The following is a 27,958-nucleotide window of genomic DNA, read 5'->3' on the forward strand; positions in this document are numbered from 1 at the left end:
TACAGCGCCTACAGCTTAGTACATGCATCCGACCTCAGATCAATGTGCTACCTCGACTGACATTTCCGAGTTCGACTTTTTTTTTTTTTTTAAGTTCAACTTTAAATTCTGTCTATCTATCTACAGCGCCTACCATTTAGCACACGCATCTGACCTCGGATCGGTGTGCTACCTCGACTGACATTTCCGAGTTGGACCTTTTTTTTAAAGTTCAACTCTCCTATCTATCTATCTATCTATCTAATCTATCTAAACGCGATCTATCTATCTATTAATCTAATCTAAACTCGGGCTATCTATCTAAACGCGGGCTATCTATCTATCTAATCTATCTAAACGCGGGCTATCTAATCTAATCTAATCTAATCTACTCTAATCTAATCTAAACGCGGGCATGGTCTCCAGCCGCAGGAGACCCCAGCGACCGAGCCGGGAAGTTCGGGTGCTCGGTTCCAGCGCACTTGTTGCATCCAGCAGCCTGGAGCACCGCACCCCGCGGCCGCCGGCGGCTCAGCATCCCGCCGGCCGGGGCGACGCGGAGCCCGGCCGCCGCCGCCGCCGCCACCGTCCCCCGCCCGGGCAGCCAGGCAGAGCCGGCGCGCTCGGAGCCGCGGCTCGGGGCTGCGTGGGCGACACCCCGCCGGCCAGCCGGCCGGCGCCCCCTCGGCGCGGAATGGAGCCGCCGAGCCTCCCGGGGGCGTGCGACCCGGCCGGCGCGACTTGGCCCGCGCTCGGGGCGCCTCGGCCGCCCGGCGCTTCCTAAGCCGCCGCCGCCGCCGCCGCCCCCGGCCGGCGTCTCCGCTGCCGGCTCGCGGACTCGGCTCCAGCCGCCCGGCGCCTTCCGCCCCGGCGCCCCGCGAGCCGGGCGGAGGGGCCGCGGGGGAACCGGCGCACCTGGCACCTGCCGCCGGGCCGGAGCGCGGGGCCGCGGAGGCCAGGGCCGCCGCCCCTTCTCCCCGGAGCGGCCGGAGGCCCGGCAGGCTCCCGCGGGCCGGCGGCGCCGCAGAGCGAGTGGGTGGGCAGGGAGGGAGGGAGGGGAGAGGAAGGGAGGGAGGGAGGGGAGGAGAGAGGGAGGGAGAGGGCGACGCGCGTCCCCGCGGCGGGGGCGCGCTCTCGCGCGGGCTGCCGGGATCGCTCGCCGCCGCTGTGGTAATGTCCGCCATGTTGGCCATGGCGCAGGGAGCGGATCGGGCGGGCGAGCGGCGGATCTAGTGTGTGGACGCGGCCGCGGGCGGCGGGGGGCTGTTTTCGGGCGGGGCGGGCGCCCATGCTGTGGCCGGGGGCAGTGAGGAGGAGGCGGAGGAGCGGGCCGGCTGCGCTGCACTGAGGAAGGAGGTGGAGGAGGCGGCGGGAGTCCTCCCCCCCTCCCCGCCCGCCCCGCCGCCGCCGCCGCCGCCGCCCGGGCTGTTCTTGTAAGGCGGGGAGACAATGAGTAAACTCTCCTTCCGAGCGCGGGCGCTGGACGCCGCCAAACCGCTGCCCATCTACCGCGGCAAGGACATGCCTGATCTCAACGACTGCGTCTCCATCAACCGGGCCGTGCCCCAGATGCCCACCGGGATGGAGAAGGAGGAGGAATCGGTAGGGACTCGAGTGTTTATTCCCCCCTCCTCCCCCCTCCCCTTTGTCAGTCGGGCCTCGCCATTCACAGAGCGCTCTACGCTCGCTGGAGGGCGCCGCTGCCGCTCGAATGCGCGGGACCCTACGCCAGTGGAGTAGCGTAAACCACCTCGGCCGGCGCAGCGCTCGCCCGCCCGCCCGCGGCCGCCATGTTGTTGCGTCCCAGTGTTGTGATTAGCTCGCGGCGCCGCTTACGCCGCCGTCAGGGGGCCTCGCCGTAAGCGGCGGCCGGGAATGGCGCAGGGGAGCCCGCGGCCGCACTCGGCGTACGGCCTCTGTTTACCTCCTCTGTCTTCTCTCCCCCGCCGGCTCGGGCGGGCGCGGGTTTCCTGAACGCGAGGGGCGTCCGCCGGGCTAGGAGAAATGATTGCATGTACGGCCAGAGGAGGCACGATCGATGCGATCGGTTGATTTTTTTTTTTTTTTTTTGACATTTAAGTTTCGCACGGGTTGCCGTTTGCAATGGCTCAGGGAAAGCAAAGCGCTTTGCAAACTGGCATCCGCTCGCTCCTTGCAAGGTAATGAATGCTCGTTCTCGGGCCAGCGGTGCAGGCGCTGCGGCGGGAGGAAGGGCTGGGGTGCGACCCCGCTCCGCCGCCACCACCCCCGCCACCCGGCGAGCCGGCCGCGGCGTCGGAGGACCGCTGGCTGCGGGGGCGGGACGGCCGGCTGGACAGCAGGGGTACCTGGCATTCGGCACCCAGCCCGCGGCGCCGCTCGCTGCTCTGCGCGCCGCCGTCCTCCAGAACTGTCGGCGGCCGGGGTGCTGTGGGTGCTGTGGGTGTGGGTGCGGGTGTGGGGTCCCCCTTTTAGGAGTTGATTGCCTGGGTATTGACACTTGCGTGTTGTGGCAGCCCAGCGCTTTTTTTCTTTTTTTTTTTTTTTTTTGGTAAACAGTTCGCCCCCTCCCCCCCCCCGGGGGGGTTTCAACTTGGCATGACGATCGCTTCTCATCCGTCTCCACGGTGTTTGCGACTCCGGTGTGGTGTTACTTGCGTGCGAAGTTGATAGTAACTGCACCCTCCAGAATTTCTTCAATGAACCTTCGGTCCCGCCTTATTGTCAGCCCGGGGCGAGCGCGGATTGGTCGTCCTGCTCCTGCGACTGTCAGAAGGAAGCGGGAGGTTTCTGTGATTGGCTGCCTCTCTCCAGACTCGGGATGTTGCAGGAAATGCTTGCTCGCTGCTGCTCCTCTCTCCTCTCCTCTCCTCTCCTCTCTTTTTTTTTAATAATTTATTTCTTTATTGGGGAATTAATGTTTTACATTCAACAGTAAATACAATAGTTTGTACATGCATAACATTCCCCAGATTCCCGTTTAACAATTCAACCCCCACTATGTCATTCATCATCTTTCATGGACCTGTGTTCTCCCCACCCCAGAGTCTTTTACTTTGGTGTAATACTCTTCTATCCTCTTCTTTTCGTTTTTCTTTTTTACTTTTCTTTAATGGTCTTTGATTGGCAGCTCTGATTCTGACCTCCTTATTGGAACTGCTCTTACTTTCTCTTTTGCGATTTGATCAACTTCTCTTTCGGTGTTTATTTGAACGTCTTGCACCTTCAGTAGGAAGTGAATATGGCATTGTAGCCAACTTAAAAAAAAATTAAAAACCGGGAGTCGGGCGGTAGCACAGCGGGTTAAGCGCACTTGGCGCAAAGCACAAGGATCCGGGTTGGAGCCCCCGGCTCCCCACCTGCAGGGGAGTCGCTTCACAGGCGGTGAAGCAGGTCTGCAGGTGTCTGTCTTTCTCTCCCCTTCTGTCTTACCCTTCTCTCTCCATTTCTCTCTGTCCTATCCAACAACGACATCAGTAATAACTAAAATAAAAACAACAAGGTCAACAAAAGGAATAAATAAATAAATGTTATTAAAAAAACAAGAGCAGCAAAAGGGTAAATAAATATTAAACAAAAATAAATAATAGATGAATATCCAGCGTATGAATACGTTACACTTAAGGTTTAGAGTTAGTTCGTATTATATATGAGAATTCTTTTGATTTTGATTTTCAAGTAGTATTTCTGACTTAATTCAGTTATCCCGTTGGCAGGATAATAAAAAATTTAAGGAAGTTATATAGTGTAAGCAAGAAATATTTTAGCTGATCTCTAGAAAGTTCACTTTGGATTCTATACAAAGTTTCTTTCACGCTATGGGCTTGACCCAAATAGAATGGTGGCTTATGAGTATTAAAGTATAAATGTTGTATGTTATCACTGAGATCCTATTATTTTGGTTTGGGAAGAACTTGAGTCAAGAAACGTGTTCTACAACGAACTAGCTAGCCCCTGGAAGATAAATGACCATTTGCAAACAGTGTCCTGAAGTTTAGCTTTTGCCACGTGTGTATTGGTATTTGGTTTGAATTTAGGTAGAAAACTAGCAGTTTGGGTTTGTTGTTGTTGTTGTTGTCGTTTTTAGTGGTGTGTTAAAAATAGCCGCCAAATTTCATTACAGCTTTGTACAGTTAAGTTTTCCAGTAAAGCTTGTGATTTTTCAATCCAGAGCATGAATGCTAACGTTGGCTTATTTTCAGTAACTGGCTCCAGTTACTCAGTTGTAGGAAAGAAGAAATCCAAATTAGGATACAAGTAGCATAAAAATCCTAACCTTCCAACTATTGTTTTAGTCTTTCTGTTTCTTTAATGTTACAAATGGAGGGGCTTAAAATAAGGCCTGACAGTACTGATAGGTTTTTTGCTTTCTGGAATGTACAGTTGGGATGCTATTTATTATTATTTTTTTTTTAGCCTTTTCTCTTTAAAATTAACATTCAAATCCAAAGTCTTGTCCATTTGAGTAACATAACAGTTAAGTTCTTCTGGTCTTACTTATTGGACTTATATATTATTAAAGCATACATAGTTCTGCCAGCAGTAAAATAATAATTTTACAAATTCTTTGTTTCACTTGGATTTTATATCAGTACAGTTTCCATTATCAGCAAGTTGTAACAAATCACTATTTGTAAATAAGGCTGTTTGTTAGTTTTTCATCACAGACTTGTGTAAAAAGACAACAGAATGTTGACGTGTGGGCTTATACTTGTTTGACATTTCTGAGCTGTATAATAAGATCCCTTTCTCTCACTGGTTGTCAGATTTTTCTGACTTTTATGTCTTTGTGGATCTACTCCTCTGCCACCCTCCCCCCTACTGAAAATGAGGACCGTATCTGTGTACCTATCAGACCATTACTAGCCGCCGTTTATATAGTTTATATAGTTACTGACTCGGTTTAGGAGTTCATCTAGGTGTTCTTTGGCATTGGGAACCCTCTTTCATTGTTGACCACACTCTCTAAGCTCTTTTCTTTTATACATTTGGTTAGGACTTCCTTTCCTTTCCTTGTTTTCAGGTCTGTTGCTTGAGACCGTACTATTGGCATCTTGCTGTAGCTTGGTCTCTGTATTACTACTTAAGGCACTTGGTCTGAGTTGCTTACTGTACACTTAGGGTTATTTAGGATCAGCCTCTTCCCACAATAAACTTGTTTAGGAATAACTTTCTGTCTGTTCTCTTAGAACTGACTTTTTAAAATTAGTGATCTAATATTAATTTAAAAAATTATAAAATATTAGGGGTATAATTCCATAATGTTCCTACTATCGGAATTCTGTTTCCTCATCCCCACTATTGGAAACAGTAGTTTTTACAAGGTTGCAAAATTGTGTTGACTTTCTATCTATAACTATATATATATATATCTATATATATATATTCCTCTGTTATCTACGGTTCTGCCTTGCTTAGTCCTACCTACAACTATTACCACTTCTGAGTGTCCTTCCTTTTTCTTCTTTCTCAGGTAAGAGAAACAGTGCCTGGCTTCCTCTGGTGTTTTCCAGATTTCCTTCCCTTTCAGTGATGGTATAAAACCAACATTCCTGGTGATAAACACTTTGGGTCCTGGTGGATTTGGGGTTCAGAGCCCCTCTGGTCTTTGCCACCTACTCTGTATCCCTCTGGGAGTATGGACCAAAGCTCTTTTGGTGCAGAAGGTGGGAGTTCTGACTTTTGAAATTACTTCTCTGTTGGACATGGCAGATCCATTCATACTCCCAGGCTGTTTCTGTCTTTCCCTAGTGGGGCAGGGTTCTGGAGAGGTGAGGTTCCAGGGCACCTTGGTGCGGTCATCTGCTCAGGAAGGTCTGGATGGAATCATAGCACCTGCAATTTGGCTGAATTGCAGTAAGGTATAAAGCAGGGCAGTGTTTCATAAACAGAAACTAAAAAGTAGGAGTAGAGCAGATGAGAATAGGGACCTTGGGGTTGGAAAGAAGCTAGGAAGTCTATTTAGGAATGTTCCTAGGGACCCAAGACTTGAGGAATCTTTGCTTGAGCCTGATAGTTAACTCCATGGAGGTGGACTAGAAATGTTGTTAGGTTATGTGGTGTCTGGGTTGAGAATAGAACTAGACATCTAGATTAGGGCAGAGCGTAGCTACCATACTTGATGAAAATTTATAAATACAACTCACTGTTTACCACATCGATCTGACCTGGGACCCATATCTATTGATATTTAGCATGGGAGTCTGAATAACCTCTGAGTCCCTGTCAGTCTGAGCTCACAGTCCCTGGTCACAGCTAGGAAAATTCTAGGCTGCACTGATTTCATGAAGCTTTTCCCCTGCAGGTGGGGGCTGGGGGCTTAAACTCAGGTCCTTGAGCATTGTAACACGTGCGCTCAACTGTACCGCCACCCAGACCCTTTATCTAGATTTTCTTTTTTCTTTTTTTAATATTTATTTTTGTTGCCCTCATTTTTATTGTTGTAGTTATTGTTGTTATTGATGTCATCACTGTTGGATAGGACAGAGAAATGGAGAGAGGAGGGAAAGACAAAGAGGGGGAGAGAAAGACAGACACCTACAGACCTGCTTCACCGCCTGTGAAGCGATTCCTCTGCAGGTGGGGAGCCGGGGGCTTGAACTGGGATCCTTAACTCCGGTCCTTGTGCTTTGCATCAAGTGAGCTTAACCCGCTGCGCTACATCCTGGCTCCCTCTAGATTTTCTTTTTCTTTTTTTTTTTTTTTTTTAATATTTATTCATTTATTTATTTTCCCTTTTGTTGCCCTTGTTTTTTATTGTTGTAGTTATTATTGCTGTTGTTGTCATCATTGTTGGATGGGACAGAGAGAAATGGAGAGAGGAGGGGAAGACAGAGGGGGAGAGAAAGACAGACACCTGCAGACCTGCTTCACTGCTTGTGAAGCGACTCCCCTGCAGGTGGGGAGCCGGGGGCTTACCCCTGGCCTTGCTCTTCGCGCCATGTGAGCTTAACCCACTGCGCTACGGCCCGACTCCCCCTCTAGATTTCCTAATAGGATATAATCTGTATGATGGCAAGGCTCTTTGTATATTCTGCTCATTAGTATGTTTCAAGTACCTGAACTTTTCTTGGCACATAATATGTGCTTGACACATGTTTGAGTTAATTTCCATTTCTTTTCTTTTTTCTTTAGTCAGAGACCTCTGTAAAGAAAGAACTTTTTTTTTTGTATGACAGCATTATTTTGTGTTTGTTACTTCTGTCCTATGTGTATTGTGATGGTTTGTGTGAAATCTCTCTTCATTCTAGAAGAATCAAGTATATATGAAGCATAGAATTTTCAGATCATGACTAATAGGAATTGTATAATTTTTCATCATTACCTTAATATCTTAAGTGATAATTTGAACAGTATGCTAGGAGTACTTTGAGTCTGTCTAGCATTTCAAACTTATTTTTGGTACTAATATGTCTTGTTTCTTAATAGGGAAGTTCTTGAGAGGTTACAAAATGTAATTTTATAAGCTGATATTGCAGAGACATTAAACATTTATTCTTTCAACAAAAATACCTGCCAGATCAACTTGGCTGCTGTTACCCGAGTTAAGATACTGGGAAATGAGGTTTGTGTATCAAAAAGTTTGAGGCTGTGTGCTGAAGTGTAGTGTTAGGGTTAAAAACAGTCTTGACTTCAGGGAATTTAAATGACTCATTGAGGTCAAAAAGATCTAAAAATTAAAATGTTTTAGGTTAAGTCATTCCAACAGACATTAAAAGAACACTGGAAAAGGCTAAAAATGTCAGTGTAGTTAAGAAGTGTTACAGGAGTGTATAGGGAAGACGTAACAATTTGGGCTTTCAGCTTTGGTGGTTTGGTGTATGCAGAAACAAAACTTGAGTTCAGGGTCTAGTGAAATAGCTCACTTGGATAGTGCGTGCTGCTTTGTGTGCTGCTTCTTTGCGACCCAGGTTCAGTCAAGCCCAGCCCCTACTGTATTGAAGCCTTGGAGCTGTGATCTCTCTCTCTCTCTCTCCCCCCCCCTCTCCCTCTCCCCCTCCCTCCCTCCCTCTCTGCCTCTATCTAAAACAAACAAACAAAAGATTGCAAGAATATTTAAAGCACACTCTATGGGTGTTAAGTAGATTAAAGGAAAGCGTAGATAAATATATATCACCTCTGCTAAAATCGAAACTTCAGGAGAATAGTACTCTTGTCATTTGTGAGCATATATATAGTTCTTTGGTTTATACTAAGACCTCCCCCAACCCCCCCCCCCCTCAGATTTTACCAGAGCACCATTCAGCTCTAGCTTATTGTGGTGCTGGGAATTCAACCTGAGATTTAAGAAGCATAAAAGTCTTTTTGCATAATCATTATACTACTTCCCCACCCCTGAAATCCAGGTATTTTTAGGATGACATCGAAGAAAGTATTGAGATATAAGACGAAAGTCTTTTTCTAGTGTTTGATTTTGTTCCCATTTTTGGTGGTATTTGGGTTTCATACCACAGGACCTCACACGTATGTGATACCACTATTTTAGCAGCTTCCTCCAAGATTTCTTCCATTCTTTATTTTAAAGTGAAAGGGTAGCTCAGAAAGGAAAGATACCACAGTACCACTTCACCATCAGTGGAATACCCTTCTAGTGCTGTCCATGGTGTGCCCATGTAATGTCGGGACTTAGGCCAGGTCCTTGGACACAATGCCCAGTCTCTCCTAGGTGAGCTGTTTCCTGGCTCTAGGTTGCCATAAGATCTGGACAAGTGCCTTCCTTCGCTGAGCCCCAGGTTATTCACTGTCAGCTCAGCTACCACTTATTGACAGTATGTCCGTGTATTGGGCATGTGCCGAATATGTGGGTTTTTTTTTTTTAATTTGATGTTTAATTTTTTGTGAAATGTTGCATATCTAATTTCTTCAGGTTTTTTTTTTTGTATTTTTTTATTAGTGATTTAATAAAGATCATCATGATTATGGGATAAGAGGGATATAATTCCCACCACCAGAGTTCCATATACCTTCCCCTCTATTGGAAGGTTCCTAGTCTTTATCCCTCTGGATTTTTCCAGGGTGCAGTTGGTGAGAGAGGGGTCTGGCTTCTGTAATTGCTTCTCCTCTGGACATGGGTGTCAACGGGTCGATCCCCAGCCTGTGTGATGGTTAACAGCAGTATGTGTAGTTGCTACTATTTTTTTTTTCTAGAAGAAGAAATTAAAACTTTAGAAAATGACTTGTCCTACATGACTCCCACCTAGACTAGAACATCTGAGTCAGGATTCAAACTCAATCTTTAAGCTCTCCCACCCTCTAATCTTCTACCTAGTATTACTTCATCCATGAAATGAGTAGTTTAAGAGTTAGATAATTTTTAGGGTTCATTACATCTTTATTGTTCTGTCATTTATATCTTGTAAGCATCCTTTTAGGTCACTACAAGTTTGCCTCAGAGAATGAAAGAAACTTTGTAAATACCTTTTGTAAACCCATGCCTTTTGAAAAAAAAAAAGTAAAGGACTTATCGGGTGTATACATTTACATTTCATCTGTCTAATTTCTCTACAGATGAAGCCTAACATGTTTTGGGAGATAGGACTATTAAATTGGTTTAGAATAACATAAATCAAGCCTGATTGAAGGCTCCTGGAGATTATTCTATTCGCGTCCAACAATGGAGGGCTAAACAGTCAAGGCTTCAGTAGACCAGCAATCAGTGCAGGTATGAGCTCTTCAGGTAGTGTCATTGCTCTTAGTCAACTCAAATAATCCTTTTTTTTTTTTTTTTTTTTTAAATTTAGTATAGGGTAGTGGTTAAGTCCAAGGTTTTTGCTTTTGTTTTTTGTTTTTTGGCCAGCTTGTATGGATTTAAGTACTTATCCAGATTTATTTCCTCTATAAAATGAAGTCGTTTTATATTGTGGCATGCTGGGGCAGTTTATGGCATGCAGTAAGCATTCAATAAATATCAACTATTGTTAGCATTACTGTTACTCCCTGTTAGTTTTGAATTCCACATTTCTGAGGTAAAGCACCTTCCTGATGGGTTTGGCTTGCATCAGGTATTTGCTTTTGAATCTGTCACGGAACTAGGGAGGTTTGAGTTCAAGTGCTAGTAAAGGACATCCCTTTATTAGCAGGGAGCTGTCCTGAGTATCACTGGTGGGTATGTGACATCATAATAAAACTGGTTTTAATCTTTGGTCTCAAGGTGAATTAGTACACTTAGGGTAATTTTATAAAATTTCTAAAATGTTTTAATGAGATTAGAATATTTTGCATATGGGAATGTAAATTGGTTCAACCCCTGTGGAGAGCAGCCTGGAGAACCCTCAGAAGTTTAGACATAGACCTAGCCTAAGGAACCAGACTTACTCATCCCAAAAGATTTGTGAGATCTGGCTGGGCTAGTGGCTCTTTCTGTGGACTAGAGACAGACAGACAGAGTTTTCAGGTTCAAAACCTGTACTTCCCAGAAGATGGTCATTCACATCGGTAAAAAAAAAAAAAAAAAAAAAAAAAAAAGATTTGTGTACAGCCATGTTCATAGCAGCACAAGTTGTAATAGCTAAGACCTGTGGAAGGAACCCAGGTGTCCGACAACCAATGAGTGGCTGAGTAAGTTGTGGTCTATATACACAGTGGAATACTACTCAGCTATTAAAAATGGTGATTTCACCTCCATCTCATTTTGGATGTAGCTTGAAGGAATCATGTTAAGTCAGAAACAAAAGGATGAATATGGGATGATTTCACTCATTGACAGAAGTTGAAAAACAAGATCAGAAGGGAAAACACTAAGCAGAACTTGGACTGGAGTTGATGTATTGCACCACAGTAAAAGACTCTGGGGTGGGGGGAGGATTTAACTTCATGCTTGAGAATTCAGTGCTCTTCCTCTCCAGCTGCAAGGTTTCTCTGCTTTATCTAAGGCTGAGTATTGTGGATAACTGGGGAGTGTTATGCATGTACAAACTATTGTGTTTGCTGTCAACTATTTTTGTTTTTAGTATTATTTATTTATTATTGGATAGAGACAGAGAAATTGAGAGGGGAGGGAAAGATAAAGAGGGAGAGAGACATCTGCAGACCTGCTTCACCACTCATGAAGCTTTCCCCCTGCAGGTGGGGACCAGGGGCTTGAACCCAGGTCCTTGTGCACTGTGATGTGTGTGCTTAGCCAGGTGCACCACTGCCTGCCCCCTCAGCTGTAAACTGTTAATCCCCAATAAAGAAAGAAAAAGAAAAAGAAATACTTTGCATGTAGTAGGGTTTTGGAAAGAGAATTTTGAGGGAGTCAGGTGGTAGCACAGTGGGTTAAGCGCAAGGACCGTCGTAAGGATCCCGGTTCCAGCCCCTGGCTCTCCACCTGCAGGGGAGTTGCTTCACAGGTGGTGAAGCAGGTCTGTAGGTGTCTGTCTTTCTCTCCCCCTCTCTGTCTTCTCCTCTCTCCATTTCTCTCTGTCCTGTCCAACGACGACATCAATAACTACAATAAAAAACAACAAGGGCAACAAAAGGGAAAATAAATAAATATTAAAAAAGAATTTTGAATTTAAAACTGGTGAGGGGGCACTGAGTTTTTACACTTGTGGGATTCCATTGTCCCGTTTTTATTTCAGAGGGAGCAGTCGAGACACGGGGGGAGATGACCCAATGTCCCCAATGTCCAGGTGCTTCTGTGTCTTGCAGGAGGTCAAACAAACCCAGGGCTTCCTGCATGATAAGACACATGCTTAACCATGAACCACCGCTCGCCCATACAAATCCTTCAAAGAAAGCTAACCCGTCATACTTAGTTCTACTGTGGGATGATTACATATGACCTCAAAGAAAATTTTTAACTTTCTTGACCCTTATTTTCTTCATTTCTGACATAGAATTGGTCCACTGACTTTTTCCCCCCTCTCCAGGGTTATCACTGGGGCTTGGTGCCTATACAACAAATGTACCACTCTGCGTAGCCATTTCTTTTTCTTTTCTTTTTTTTTTCTCCCTATTTTTTTTCATTATATAGGAAAGAGAAATGGAGAGGGGGAAAGAGATACCTGCCTGCCGACCTGCTCTACCACCCTGCAGGTGGGGAGCCGGGATGGTATTGCACTTGGTATGTATTACATGGCCTCCACGGGGTGCACCACTGCCCACCCTAACCCCCCACCCCCCCACCCCCAGCTCAGCGACTTTTAAAAGACTTTTGTCTCTAAAAATTACTTGCATCTGTGAATCCACAGACCTCTGTACTGGGCATATGGCTCAGAATGTGAATCAAATGAAAAAAGGTAACAAGCAAGAGGTGTGCTGTTAGGAAGATATTAGAATGTAAGGTTGAGCTTATTCATTCTATGTGATGCTGCCAATCAGGTTTAGAGGCTTTTTTAAAAAATGATAATCAGTTACGCCTATTAATCTTACACTGACTTTTCCTAAAGATTGATAAAAGTATGTGTACTGTATGTTTTGGATATAATTAGTTCCCTTGCTTCCATTAACTTTTTTTTCGCTTTCTTTACTATACTTTACTACTGAAACTATTCTGAATTTTGATATACCGTTAGTCCATGTCACTTGAGTTTATTTTAATTTTCTAGTATCTCATGGTTTTCACTTGAGAGGTATATGTGTGTATGCATATGGGTGTGTGTGTGTGTGTGTGTGTGTGTGTGTATGTGAGGAAAGTGAATAGATATGTATTTTTCCCAATTTCACCAGACCTTAAGGAAATCATCATGTCTTTGTTTTACTCAACGTAGACTGGGCACCCACCAAGGCACTTGAGTTTGTTTGTTCTGGACCGATGTAGTTGAGTTTGATTGTATTACCAAACAGCTCAGTTTTCATTTTAAGAAGAGTTGAGTTAGAAAAGCAGTAATGACAGCACAGGGGACACCAAGTGGAGGAAAGAACTGTAGGTAGCATCAGCTGTGAAGGAGACCAGTGTCAGTAATGGGCATTCCATCCAAATTATTTGATTTTATCTTAAAACTGACTTTAGCAACCTGGGAGGTTGAGCATAGAGCATTGAGCTTGCACACACGGGTTTGCACATTTGATCTGTGACACTGGGTACACCACAGCAAGGCTTTGATTTGTTCTTTCGCTCATTAATAAATTGTAAAATAAAACTGACCCTTGCCTTTTTTTTTTTTTTTTTTTTTTTTGCCTTGACTACCCTTAAACAGAGCTTCAAATTGGCTCCATCATGCAGGACTTTCCCTTGTGGGATATATCTGAAGGAAAATGAGTTACTATAGCTGTTCTAGATTGCTTTCTGTTTTCCCTTTTCCTTTATTGGGGGGGGGGGGTTAATGGTTTAAAATCAACAGTAAAATATAGTCGTTTGTACATGTGTAACTCTTCTCAGTTTTCCACATAACAACTGAGCCCTCTAGGTCCTCCTTGACTGCTTTCTTCTGATCAGTGTTGAACTATGCAAAAAGAGGAATGCGGTGGAGTAGATCAGCAGTCTGTCTGCTCCTGAACTCAAAGCTTTATTTCCAACTTCCTCCTTCCTTTTTTTTTTTTTTTTTGTTGAGCAAAGGACATAGGTTGGGCCTGGGAGAACAGGTAGTTCCATTAGTTGTCCTGTTAATTTTATTAGATTGTTGGAACTTTGAAACTGTGATTTAAGTTTTAATTCTGACTTCTTGTCACTTTCTTGGGACAAGATATTGTCACATTTATCTTTTTAACCAGACATATCTCCAAAGGTCATTTTGCGGCTACATGCTGGAGTCAGGACCTCACACTTGCTCAGTGTGCACTCTACCACTGAACTACATCCTTGGCCCCTCATAAAATAACTTTTTGTAATGACTTAAGTGAGAACTTTATACAGGGAGCTTTTTAAAAATTGTTATTAATGACATTTTTCAGTTGTGTAAGATTGTGAATTTGAAGGAGGATGGAAAATAGAATATATAGAATTTCTTCATTCTTATCTGATAATTCATAGTTTTGAATTGATTTATTTTTGTTGATGAAATGTTTTATAAGACTGTAGTTGTCATAGGGGTACAATCTCTTATCTCTCCAAAATAGGGGACACTGTGAAGTTGATCATGGGGAAAAATAGATTTTAATGATGGATATTATCTATTCAGTGTCTGGGTGTACAGTAGAGAAAGTAATCAAGAGAGACATTCTTTTTTAAATATTAATTTATTCCCTTTTTTTGTCCATGTTGTTTTATTGTTGTAGTTATTATTGATGTTGTCGTTGTTGGATAGGACAGAGAGAAATGGAGAGAGGTGGGGAAGACAGAGAGGGGGAGAGAAAGATAGACACCTGCAGACTTGCTTCACCACCTGTGAAACAACTCCCCTGCAGTTGGGGAGCCGGGGGCTCGAACCGGGATCCTTAAGCCGGTCCTTGCGTTTTGCGTCACCTGCACTTAACCCGTTGCGCTATGAGACATTCTTTATGCCAGTAAATTCTGGTACGAAAACTTGAGTTTGGAACTTAAGCTGTGGAAAGCAAAGTGCTGAAGAAAGTAATCTTGTCAATTGCTTGGCTCTTGAGATATTTCTTTATTTTTGGCATTGAAGTTATAGTTGGTTGTGTGTAACTGACAAAGGCATATTGGGGTGTTTATTACAGCAATTTCCTGACCACTAACTTCTGGTAGTGTTTCAATTATAATAACTTCAAAAATATCCCCATCCTTAGGCTTTAAATGGAAGTTACTGCACAAGAGTTGAGACACATTATCCAGAACTTAGTGTCTGTGTGTGTGTCTGTGTGTGTCTGTGTCTCTCCTCTTTCACATTCTGGTGAAACTCCTCAATGTATAAGATTGTATAAGATAAATCAATTAGATTGAAACAGTTATCAAAATGTTATTTAGGGTACCCTCTTTTTTTTTTTGCCTCCAGGGTTATTGCCAGGGCTCAGTGCCTGCACTGTGAATCCACTGCTCCTGGAGACCATTTTTTTCCCCTTTTGTTGCCCTTGTTGTTTTATCATTGTTGTGGTTATTATTATTACTGTTGTTGTTGTTGCTGTCGTTGGCTAGGACAAAGAGAAGTGGAGAGAGGAGAGGAAGACGGGGAGAGAAAGATAGACACCTGCAGACTTGCTACACCACCTGTGAAGCGATTCCCCTGCAGATGGGGAGCTGGGGGCTCGAACCAGGATTCTTACACCAGTCCTTGTGCTTTGTGCCAGTTCGCTTAAACCGCTGTGCTACCGCCCGACTCCCTAGGGTAGCTCTAAATGTATGTACATTGTTAAGAAATTACGAAGTTGGGTCTAATTTTTAATTGAAAAAATGAGTGTAAACAACATTTGACAAGTGCAACCATTGTAGTATAATAAACACATCTAAGATCCTTGTTGTAGTGCGAATTATAAATATTGCCAACACTGTGGTTTGTTACCTATATGTTAGTAAGTGGAAAAAATACTAAATTTGCTAGCGGTTAGTTAAATTAAATCATTATATTCTCGCCCAGATTCTTGAATCTTGACAATTCTCTCCCTGAATGTTTTGGTATCTGAGAAGTTTAAAAGTCTCGAGAAGGATTTTCGTGACCCTAGTGGCAGCTATATTCCTGTATAATCCTTGTTCTAAATATGTAGACTACAAGTATAATAATAGGCTATAGATTTTATTTTTGTAACTATAAAATGTTATATTCCTTATAATTTATAGAGAAAGTTTAAAGATTATAAAAAGGCATTGCTACAAAAAGAACTATGCTATTTTAAAGACTGTAAGACATTTTGTAACTTTTGTAAGTTAAAAAACTAGACCAACATGATTAAGAATGTTAATAGCAAATGTGTCCATATTCATCCCAGTCACTATAGAGGCAGCAGATACTGTTTCCTCTGTGTGTGAATATTCAAGAAAATGTCCAAGTACTTCTTGCTTTGTAAAGAGAATTTTTTTCTCCTTTATTCATCTTATAAGTAAAAATATAATATGTGTAGTAGTTTCTTAATCTACAGTCAGAAAATCAAGTAATTTTGATTTTATATTTCTTCTTTTAAAACCTCTTGAGAAATTGAAGATTGGCAAATTGTAGTTTTCTACAGCAAGTTGTATACATTTGGGGGTTGCATTTCAAAACAGAGCCCATTATTCCCATGTAGGAATTTGGTTCTTGAGAAGGTCTTGCATTATGCATAGAATTTTATTTTATTTTGTTTGCCTTCAGGGTTATGGCTGGGACTCAGTGCTGGCACTACAAATCCACTGTTCCTACTGGCCATTTATTTATTCTCCTCCATTTTATTTGGTAGGCCAGAGAAATTGAGAGGGGAGGTGAAGATAGAGAGGGAAAGAGAAAGATCTGTAGACCTGCTTCACCACGTGTGAAGTAGCTCTGCTGCAGGTCGGGAGTGAGGGCTTGAAACTGGGTCCTTGTGCAAAGTACTATCTGTGCGCTTAACCGGGAGTGTCACCTCCCGACCCCTGTTTGTATGTTTGTTTTTAATTGTTTACTAGCACTGCTCAGCTCTGGTGTATTGTTCTGCAGGGCTGGAAGCTTGGCAGAGAGCCTCAGGCTCTTTTTCTACACTATCTCACTGGCCCCATAGAACTTTTGTCCATATTTTTGTATAAAAACTTATGAACATTGGAATAATTGTTGATTAAGTGACTTATCAGTGCTTTTCTCTGACAGTTATGGACTTAAATAGCAGCTTGGTTCAGAAGAGGAGCAACTAGGTTCCCTTTTAAAGAAAGCTATCTTCATTCTATCTTGTTGGTAAACCGGCTCTTTAATACAGATTATACTTCCAATTGTCACTGTAGTTTGTGATGTTTATTGATTCCCTACATAGCTTCACAAACACAAGAACTGTCTGTACTTTACATCGTTGGTATAGTGAGTGGCGTAACTTCTCACTAGTTATTTGCTGGCTGAATGAATAACACCTGCTGTGTATTTTGAACTACACACAGGCAAAATGTGATGGCTCTCCAATAGGAAGCTTACCACGCTGCGGAGAAGAGAAACCCGATCCTGTAGGCATCTGTGTGGAGAGGGGCATAAATTCAGTAATAGCTAATTAAGTCTGATATACTATTGGATTAATCTCTTTACAGATTAGTTTTGAACTTTGCCTGTGCCAGAATTCATGACTGTGTGCTTTATGTTTTTGTTTTTTGTTTTCTTTCCTGGCACATGCTACTTTCATAATGAGAAGAGTGTGCTTCCCTAGGGAGTTGTTAGAGGGTTGTAAGAACTTTTGCGGTCTGTTGTGATACTTTTTTTTTTTTTTTTTTTTTTACTTTTAGGACAGGCCAAATTCTGTTAGGTGCAGTGCTTAAATAGTTTAAGGGAAAGAAACTTTTGTGTTGGGGAGGCAGGCCTAAAAAAACAAAGCTGTTACTTGGTTATTATGCAAGTGATGTGCAGAGCTTACCTATTTTGGTTTACAGTGCAGATGACTTTTCATAAAGAAAATGATTCTTGGAAGAACATTGTCCACATATTTTAGCAGGTTTTAGTTAGTAGTAGTACAGCTCAGCTTTATTTGAAATAGCTCAGCTACCCGGGGCCAGGTGGTAGCTGAGCCGCACATGCTGCGATGCTTAAAGACCCAGGTTCAAGCTCATGGTCCTCACCTGTGGGAGGGGGAGTCTTACAAGTGGTGAAACAGTGCTGCAGGTGTCTCTTTTTCTCTCTTCCTCTATCTTCCCCATCCCTCTTGATATCGCTTGTCTATTCAAGAAATAAATAAAATAAGAAAAGAAAAAAATAGTAGCTCAGCTACCTTGGGAGTTACTAGGACTTCCAGTTGGAGAGTGTGCTGCTTTGCCATGCGCACAACTCAAGTTTGGGCCCCTCCCCCCCCCCCAGCCCTCCACCCCCCCCCCCCTTGCATTGAAGGAAGCTGTGTTGTAGGCTGCCTCTGTCTCTCTCTGTGTCTTTGTCTCTCCCTGCCTCTCAAAGAAGTTCCCAAGTGATCCTAGGGTTTGTCTAGCGACTATGTTTTGAGAACCACCTATTTGTGGACCACCTGTTTGTGAGGGAGAATAGTTTTTATCTTGGCCTCACTGGAATCTCTGGTAAACTTTTATGAAGTGCATCAGTTGAAACTTGTTGGAATACCAACCACATCACAATTTGTGGGTTATTTTGATTCTGGGTCAAAAAAAAAAAAAAAAAGAAAAGATTAGCATGCAAGGTGCATTGTATCTTTCCCTGCCTCCTTTTGTCCTTCTTGGGCTCTAGTTCATTAGCTTTCAAACTATTTTGATTGTGACTTACTGTATGTATATACAATTGAAGTAAAATTCCTCAACACATACTAACACACATACTGACATGCAATTTTCATATTTTATTTATTTAATTTTGCTCTGTAAATTGTCGCGAGCAGTGAATTTATTATTAAACCACTGTTCCTTGTGGAAATACAGGATTAAGTTACTATGAGTGGTTATCACATTTTCATCATGTGGCCACTATGTGACATTGTTTATGTATCTTACTGTTTAACAATAACCGCTTAATGTATATTGTTAGCGTTCATTGACCCTGAGCTTGCAACTGGTAGCATAGTAACTCAAGTCTGAAAGAAACTTGTCTAACACACCTAATTTCTGTGTAAGAGCTTGCTTGTGTCCACAGCACTAGACAGCAGTTCACTATATTGGGTGGTGGACTGTAAATAATATTAACAACAACAACAACAATAAAAAAATATGAGAGCTGACAAGGAGAGAATCACTGTGTTTGACCTCAGTTGGGGAACATCAGGCTAGTGACCTAAGTCCAGATGACTGGAAAGTGCTCCAAATCCCGATTCCCAAATACAGAGACATGTTAGTGAGTAGTTGAAATTACAACTAAGGAATTTGTGAGTTAGGAGGGAGCGTGAGCTTTATATGTGCATATGCTTCCTCCTTTTTATTCCAGCTTTAAGTAAACTATTTCATTGAATTTATGATTCACTAGCAGTTTAATGTAGTTTGAAAAACTAATTCAGCAACATGGGTTATGACTATGTATGCAGAGTTACGGGGTATTAAACTATACATTCATGAGGGTTATTATTTTTTAAATATTTTTGATTTTTGTTGTTGTTGTTACAGAGATTTGACCTTTTCTTGACCAAAGGTGACCAGCCACCCCATGGTTTTTGATTCACAGCTCTAATTTTAAGCATCCAACTCTGTCAGAGAGTAGTTATTTAGTCTCAATTCCAACTTTCCTGGAGAAGAATAGGATTGACCTAGTTCAGGACTATGTGTCTAGCCATATCTAGTTGGTAATGGTTAGGGGTAAAGTGAAGTGACTTGCCAACTTGGCAGAAGAACAGCACATCCTGGAGAAAGGCTGATGGTTGAATGACTAGTGGCAGGAGTGTAACAGACGTTTCAAAAGATAACCTACTTGTAATTATGTACTTTGCAACTGTCAGATTTACTTTCATTAAACAAACTGATTTTTCCGTTATATTATCATTCCATCACTGATCATCACTGGCTTTTGTGTGGACACTGCTGTACGTGGTTTCAGTGGTTGTTTGGAATTAAGAGAGCTCAAGGTGGGCTGGGCAGCGGCTCACCTGCTTAAGCATATACATTAGCATACGCATTACTGTGCGTGAGGGCTCCAGTTCAAGGCCCCACTCCCCACCTGCAAGGGGGAAGCTTCACTAGTGGTGAAGCAAGTACTGCGTGTCTCTATATCTTTCTGTCCCTCTCCCTCTCCCCTCTCATTTTCTCTCTGCCATGCGGGCACCGAGCCCCAGTGATAACCCTGGTGATTCTTCTAGCGTTTTCCCTTCGTCCGTAGCCAGTCAACAGCGTGTCAGGTTGAGCCTGATGTCAAGTTTCGAGACCTCCTTTGAATCTGGAGAGGTGGCAGTCGTTGACTATGTGGGTCATAGTCTGTCTGGAGCCGCAGGGGCAGTTCGGGTCGTCTCTGGCTCCCCAGCGATGGAACATAGCGCACCGGCCATGGCCTGTTCCATAGCGATTGAGGAGGGCCCAATCATAACGTGCTGGTGATAATAAAAAGAAGTTCAAGGGCCCTCAGGCGCCTTCTGACATTACTTACGCCAGAAGGGGAGACTCTTGCTCTTAGTCCAGGCGTACTTACTTTTTGTTGTGCCTGTCCTTGTGACACCCCCCCCCCCCATCAAGCAATTCTCCAACATCAGTTGAGTGTCCTTATTATTCAAGTTACTTCTAATTCCACCTCAGAGTAGCACCAAATTATTTAAATGAAAGGCTAGAAAACTGCCTTTCTTTTGTTTACAGGTTCCGGTTGTCACCTTTACTTCTGACCAGCTAGACAGCTGGTCAGCATTAGCTAGCAGTGGTGATTTTTATCATCAGGGATTGGAGGTTCCAGTGACTCCCATGTTGTGTAGAACTCAGAGATACATTTTATTATGAGACTGCTGACTTAATGAAAGAATATAAGGATAAGAGATGAATAGGGCAAGGTATCAAAAAAAATGGGCATGGGCCTCCCATGCCTTCTGGGAGCATGGGCAGTGTCTAGACTTTCTTTGAGTGACAACTCTGTAAGTGAAAGACAAACGTATCGTTGATTTAAAAGTTAAATCAGTTCTGAATTCTTCAGACATAAAGATTGAGGAAAGATAAGAAAAAAAAGGGGGCCTGGCTGGTGGTACACCTGGTTAAGCGCACACATCATCATGCATAGGACCCAGGCTCAAGCCCCCCAGTCCCCACCTGTAGGGGCAAGCTTTTTTTTTTTTTTTTTTTTTTTTTGCCTCCAGAGTTATTGCTGGGGCTCAGTGCCTGCACTACCAATCCACTGCTCCCGGAAGCTGTTTTTTCCCTTTTTGTTGCCTTTGTTTATTGTTGTTGTTATTGTTATTGCTGTCGTTGTTGGACAGGTCAGAGAGAAGTCAGAGGAGGAAAGATAGACACCTGCAGACCTACTTTACCACTTGTGAAGTGACCCCCCTGCAGGTGGGGAGCAAGGGGGGGGGACGAGGGGGCTGAACCGGGTTCCTTACACCGTCCGTCCGTGCGCTTTGCACCATGTGTGCTTAGTCTGCTGCACTGCCTCCCAGCCCCCAGGGGCAAGCATCATGAGTGGTGAATCAGATCTGCAGGTGTCTCTTAGTCTCTCTCATTCTCTATTCCCCTTCCTCTCTCAGTTACTCTGTTCTATCAAGTAAAATAAAGTTTGAAAAAGCGATAAATAAAAATCATGATTTTTTGAAATATATTAACACACTCTAAATGAAGGGGGGAAAGGAAAGATTGCAGTATTTTAGATACCAGGAGTATGGGTCACATAATTAAAATGTTTTCATAAAGTTGTAACGACTGGCTTTGTTATTGTCAAGGTGAAGATTTTGCCCATCAAAACACATCATGGTTATAAGACTCCAGGGTTGCATAGCAACGGATTCAGGTAGCTCTCAATTTAATATGTGGAAGGATGTTTCAGTGCATATTCAAACATACTCAGTCTCTCTGCGTATCACTTGAGATTACTGTGGGTTTTTTTTTTATTAATCTAATAAATTTATTAAATGTAGTATTCTGTTAGTTGAATCTTTAGATATAAAGTTGATTTTTACATATTGATCTTTTATTTTATGATAAAGATAAACTTATTTATTCTAGTAGGGGTTTTTTGAGTAGTTTCCAGTTGATTTCCTATGTGTTGCGTGAATAAAAACTTTTTTTTTTCCTTTCTTCATCTGGTTATTTTTTTCCTTTGCTCAGGTTGCTTGCCTGCCTCCCTCCATCCCACCTAGCTTCACCAACCAGAACCTTAAAATACAGTGTTGAAGTGAAGTTCTGAGAAAGGACTTCTGTGTCTTCTTCTTGATTTTAGGGAGAATTATTCAGTATTTGATATAAATGTGATATTAGTTTTTTAAAAATCTTTGTTTATTGGATAGAACAGCCAGAAATCGAGAGGGAAGAGGAGGAAGTCAGAGAGGGAGAGAGACAGAGACACACCTGCAGCCCTGCTTCACCACTTACAAAGCTTTTCTCTTGTAGGTAGTGTTGGGGGTTCATTGTATCATGTGCGCTCATCCAGGTGGCCACCTAGCCCCCATGTGATGCTAGGTTTTTTTTTCATTATTGTTTTTGGTACAGAATTGGAAGGCAGATAGAGAGACTGAGACAGACACACAGAGATACACTGTCACACTGAAACTTCCTTTAATGTGGTGGGGATCATGCATATGGCACAGCAGCACACAATTCAAGTGAGCTTTTTCAGTGTGTGTGTGTGTGTGTGTGTTTGTGTGTGTGTATCCCCATGTCCAGTGGAGAAGCAATTACAGAAGCCAGACCTTCCAACTTCTGCATCTACAATAACCTTGGGTCCATATCAGGGGATGGGTTGGGATATGGAGTTCTGGTGGTGGGAATTGTATCCCTCTTACCTTATGGTCTTGTTAGTGTTTCCACTTTATAAATAAAAATTATAAAAGATAATATTAAGAGGGGCCGGCTGGTGGTTCACCTGGTTGAGCACACAGTACAGTGTTCAAGGACTCGGGTTCAAGCCCCTCATCCCCACGCACAGGGGGAAAAGCTTCACAAGTGTTGAAGCAGGGCTGCGGGTCTCTCTCTGTCTCTACCTCTTCCTACCCTTTCGATTTCTGGTTGCCTCTATCCTATAAGTAAAAAGGTAATAAAGAAAAAATAAAAACTAAACAAAACAAAAATAATAATAAAAAAAGAACAGTAAACTTAGCCTCGTAGGGTCAGTTAAGAAGTGTGCCTTTGTGGTCCGGGAGGTGGCGCAGTGGCTAAGGAACTAGACTCTCAAGCGTGAGGTCCTGAGTTCGATCCCCAGCAGCACATGTACCAGAGTGATGGCTGGTTCTTTCTCTTCTCCTATCTTTCTCGTGAATAAATAAATTTTTTTAAAAAAAGTGTGCCTTCAGTATTTTGGAAAAATTTATGCTGAGTAGATACTATTTCTTCTGTTGTGCTGTAGAATTCATGTGTGAAGTTATTGTTTCTTGGAATTTTTCTGGCAAGGGTTTTTAGATACTGTTCAACTTCAGGTAGGAGTGAGTACTGGTGCTTCCTCTGGTTCCTTCTTTCGGCTTCCTGCAGGGCGCAGGGGGAGAGTTGCTGCTTTCTCTAAGTTGCCCTCCAATATCTCCAGTTCCATCCATGTTGTAGCAGAAGAGAAAATATCATTTTTTATAACTGAGTAATATTTCCTTATGTGTAGATCTGTCACAGCTTCCTTCTACCAACTTATTTTGTGTTTCTATTGTTCATTTTCTAGATCCTTCCACTGTGAGCTTAGGTAATTTATTTGAGGGGTCTTTCTTTCTTTCTTTCTTTCTTTCTTGGCAAAGGACCTGTATTGGTGTGTCTCTCTTCATACTGTTTTTTTGCTGTTGTTAACATATTCTAGTTGCTCATGTCTTCATTTTCACTTGATTCCAGGAATTTAAAAAAAATTTTCTCTTTTACCCAGAAATTTGTTTTGTTGACGTCCATATTTGAGATTTGACTTTGTTTTTATGGCTAGATTAGTTCCACAGTGGCCTGAAAATATGCTCAGTATTTTGGTGAGCATCTTGAAATTAATGTAGGGATTGCAGTGCTTCCGAATTTGCTAGTGTTATTTTTTGTGGCCCAGTACACGGTCTCTCTTTGAGAATGTTCCATGCGGACTCCAGAATATTCTGCAGTCAGCTTCCTTAGGGTAAAGAGCCCTGGAAATGTTTAGTAGAGAACTTGCAAAATCAGATGTTAATTTGCCATGTGTGTGACAGGTGTGAGCCTGGGCCTCACGGGGTAAAAGGAAATTTTGGTGCTGCAGCTTCTTTCCCTCTGTCTGAGAAAGACATCCTGGAGTGGTGAAGTCTCAGAAATAGCCAAAAAAGATGTCTAGTAGCCCTAACATGCCTGTCTCCTCATTTCAAGCTCTAGCTTTCTGTGAGGTAGATCTGTGTATTGGGGAGAGTGGATATTCCCATTCCAGACTATTCCTGTGTTGCTGTTGCTGTAGCTCTTGAGTTCGGTTAATAGTTGCCTTATATATTTGGATGCCTCTTCATTTGGTGCATAAATATTAATGAGTATTGGGAAGATGGCATAATGATTATGCAGACAGGCTCTCCAACCTAGGGCACTGAAGGGCCCCAGTTCAGTCCCCAGCACCACCATAAGCCAGAGCTGAGCAGTGCTCTGGCAAATAATAATAATAAACAAACATACATTAATGTTTTATATTCTCTTGTTTGTTCCCCTCATCATTGTGTTCACCCTTGAGTTTTATTTACTATCTTAAAATCTGTTCTGTCAGATGTGAGTGTGGCTGTCCCTGCCTCTTGTGACCCATTACGTTTTTTGATTGCCAGCCATTCACTTTAAGCCCATGTTTATCCTGTTGAGTTAAATATATACTGGATTTATGTATATGGTTGGGTTGTGTTTGATGGGGAGCCACTCTGCTGTTCTGTGTTTTTAATGGGTGAGTTCAGGCCATTGATAACTTATTGAGATCATGTATTTATGAGACTTCATTGCTGTTATTCTATGTGGGAACTGAGTGTTTTTGCAGTTTTAGTCTGTGGATGATTCTTTTTAGAATTTCCTGTAGATCGGGTCTAATTGTAATAAATACATATATTTTTTAACCAGCTCTGGTTTATGATCATGTGAGTCATTGAATCTGGGACTTCAGAGCCTCAGGCATTAGTCTTTTGTATAACCATTGTGCTATCTCCCTCACCTATTAATAGTGATAAATTCTTTAAACTGTCATTTGTCTGAGAAAATCTTTATCCTTCCACTCTGTCTGAACAAAACCCCAGCAGTATAGAATAGTCTTGTTTGGAAGTAGAGCAGTCTGAGTATTCTGCATTCCTTCCGGCCTTTCTCTTGAGAAGTCTGCTGACAGTCTTTATAGGTAACTCCATTTTTCTTTCACTGTCTTCAGAATCCTTTAGTGGGTTTTGTTTGTTTATGATTATAATTGAGATATGCCATATGTGTTTATATTTGATTATTTGGCACTGTTTGTACTTCCTGGATCTGTTTATCTTCCTCATTATTTAGGGGAAGTTTTCACTTATTCTCTCATCCAGTGTTTGTTCTACTTCCTAAACATATACAATGTAAGTATTGATCCTTTTAGTATTGTCCCATACATCTCTTGTGCTCTTGGGTTTTATTCCCTCTTCTTGCTTTTCTTCTTTTTTCTTAATTTCCACTACCTTTTATGCAGCTCACTGATTTGCCAGACATCATTCTTTTAGAGTCTCTCAGTTGTTTGCTTTAGTTTGGTTACTATAGCATTTGACTTTGCTACTGTGGCATTTTCTTCTTTATATTTTGTTCGGTTTTGCTTTATACTTTTCTATTTTCATTTGTTTACTTATTTGTTACCAGGGTTCTGTCTGGGGCTTGGTATTTATACTACCCCACCAGTGCCACTGACCACCTTTTAGATAGAGGGTGAGAAGAGAGGGAGGAAGGCAATGGAAGACACTACAACCACTGCTGTGTGTGACGCTTCCCCACTGCAGGCACTCCCATGTGGTGACCCAGGGCTTGACCCCAGGTTCTTGTACAGTGATATATGTGCTGTGCCAAGTGAGCCATCCTGCTGGCCCCCTTCTCATATTTTTTGGTCATTGTTTTTCTGTTCATGTTGGAGCTTTTCTCCATTATTTCTGGATTTCAGTGAGTAGCATGAGGACTGATATTTTGGAGTCTTCATCACTTACTTATCTTTGATGTGTTTGGGGTGTGTTCAGGGATCTTGATCCCCTGGTAAAGATGATTGCCTCCAGTTGTTCATTATGTTTGCATATTTTGGTGGTCTGAACTGGCAACTCTTACTTCCCAGGGACTGAGCAGAAGCAGGTAGTGTTTGGGGTGAGATCTCCTTAGCTATAAATGGGTTGATTTTGAGTATAACTGGACTTTACTGACTACTAGTGACTGGAAAGTAGCTGAAGGTTTCCTACTGGTGTGGGGGTGGTGCTTGGGGTGTCTGTGAGTGACAACTAATCTGATTAGAAGAGAGGTTGTGATGACTGGGCCCAGTAGAGTTAGCCAGACCCTCCAGTTAGTGTGCACTGATTTGGTATTAACATGTAATGGCTTTATGAGCTTAGATATTAAAGCTGGGGATGGAATGGTAGTGGGTTCCTATAAGTGTTCAGAGGACAAGGCTGTGAACCTACTAGTGTGCGTGCTCTCCACGTGAGTCGTAGTTGGAGCCTGAGGGGAAGGCATTGCTAATTTACTGGGGTTTGAGCCTGCCGGCTCTGTGTGGTCTTTCCATTCTTCCTTCAATGTATAGCAGCACTCTGAAGATGGAAGACGGTGACTAGGACCTGAAACCTTTTACTTGGAGCAAGTTCCTCCTAGTGTGTGAGATATAACTCCAGGAAGTGTCTGTTGATCCTTCTTGGAAGTTCTTATATACCTGTGAAAGATCCTGATTATTCATTAGGCAGAGACAGGCCAGCCTAGGCGAGACTGCAGTGAAAGGTATGGAACTGCAGCTTCCTCCTGCAGTAGCTTGCTGACTAGGGTTTAGAATAGACCGGTAAGGGCAAAGCTGCAGTGCAGGACCCACAATTCCTCCTGCATGCGCGGAATGGTGGTGGCTAGGGGTTGGGGTTTGTTTCTGTCAGTGTGAGCCCAATCATGTAGCACTGTGGCAGACAGAGTCTTGGATTCTCCTTGCAACTGCCAATCAACTGAGGTTTCCTTACAGTGGAGCCTGAGGTGTGACTCCTTCCATGCCTTCTATAGAAGCTGAAGAATAGAGACTAAGGCCTGCAGTTGCTACCAAGCTTGTACTAATGAAGGAGCTGGGCTGCAGTTCACTCTAGTCTCAGTATTGCCCTCTGGAGAACTCTAAGAAATTTCCAACCATGGAGATAAGAGAGCAGGGATTAGTGATGCTGGCAGTAGGTCTTGACTTTGGGTCTGCAGGAGTCTTGTTAAAGATCAACAGAGTATGGAGTTTCACCCTACTGGAGAACTTCTTCTTACTGTCTAGGAAATCTCCTTAAGGTTGGTGAGGTGCAGGAAGCTTGGTCACATGGTGGGAGGCTTCTAGGTTGGTTCATGAATCAGGAATTTAGCCTCACTCCTGCAAGCTTGATTGTAAAATGGCTGGTTCAGCTATCATATCTGGTGATATGTCTGCAGAACTGAGATTCTGTGACCTGGAACTAGTAACAGCTCCCTTCCACTTGTACTTGCTGCTATCAATCAACCAACTCAGCTAGTGTGGGGGATACAAATTCTGGGGATGAGAGAGCTGTAGTTTGGGAGCACACAGTGAGTTCCTATCTAGGGAAGGGCAGTCTATCTGTCTTGTAAGTAACAGACCACTGTGGGTTCCCAGGGAACCGAGATTTTAGTTCTGATATTAAAGGTTGTTAAGCTTCTGTACAGTATTTTAAAACCCAGCTCCTGGATTGTTCACTACTGTCTGCCTCCAATTTGCTGATTGCTAAACAATTGATAAACACTTTATATATTAGGGTGTCCTGTTATAATCTATCAAGACCCAGCTCTCAGGGCTGCAGTGCCCTGGGTTTGAGGAACACTCATCTCTGGGTAAGATTTCTCTCCCAGTCTCCTGTCCCCTGTAGCAGTCTTAATGCTGGCAGGTTGTGCTTATCTTGTTTCTTCTTCCCGTGGATAACAGCTTCTCCATTTCTCTGATTGTTACAGCCTTAGGAGCAGGTGGTTTTTCATGCAGATTTATGAAAAATTATGTTTAGATCCTGGATAGTCTCTGCAATAGCAGCAGGACTACATGTCAGATAATCATCTTGCTGGAAGTGTCAAGACTTACTTTTTAGAGCAGATTTAGGTCAACAACAAAATTGAGGAGAGGTGGGGCTGGGTGGTGGTGCACTCTTTAGAGTGCACATGTTACAGTGAAGAAGACTGTCTTCAAGCCCCCAGTCCCCACTTACTGAGGGGAAGCTTCAGAAGCAGTGTTACAGGTGCCTCTCCTTTTTTTTTTCTTCCTCTTGATTTCTCTCTGTCAAACAAGTAAATAAATAATAAAGTCTTAAAAATGGAGAGGGGAGCTCATTTACCATGTACCTCCATGTGTGCATAGCTTTTCCTGTTAACAGTGTCCCTCCCAGA

General features: G+C 42.9%; 1 protein-coding gene across 3 annotated transcripts in view; it reads left to right on the top strand.

Annotated features, from left to right (window-relative positions):
- The first annotated feature begins 1,118 nt into the window (after positions 1 to 1,118).
- EPC2 (enhancer of polycomb homolog 2) overlaps positions 1,119 to 27,958 on the top strand; it is a 126,771-nt gene continuing 99,931 nt past the window's right edge. For 2 of the 3 annotated variants that reach the window (XM_007522234.2, XM_060178095.1), the window contains exon 1: positions 1,120 to 1,581. In XM_007522234.2, the coding sequence (XP_007522296.2) occupies positions 1,429 to 1,581 (153 nt within the window). In that variant the 5' untranslated portion in view covers positions 1,120 to 1,428. Of the gene's footprint in view, positions 1,582 to 27,958 lie in introns of all 3 variants that reach the window. The other variant, XM_060178094.1, reaches the window with a different exon arrangement.

The sequence above is a fragment of the Erinaceus europaeus genome, chromosome 18 (assembly GCF_950295315.1).
Source record: "Erinaceus europaeus chromosome 18, mEriEur2.1, whole genome shotgun sequence".
NCBI classification, from domain to species: Eukaryota; Metazoa; Chordata; class Mammalia; order Eulipotyphla; family Erinaceidae; genus Erinaceus; species Erinaceus europaeus.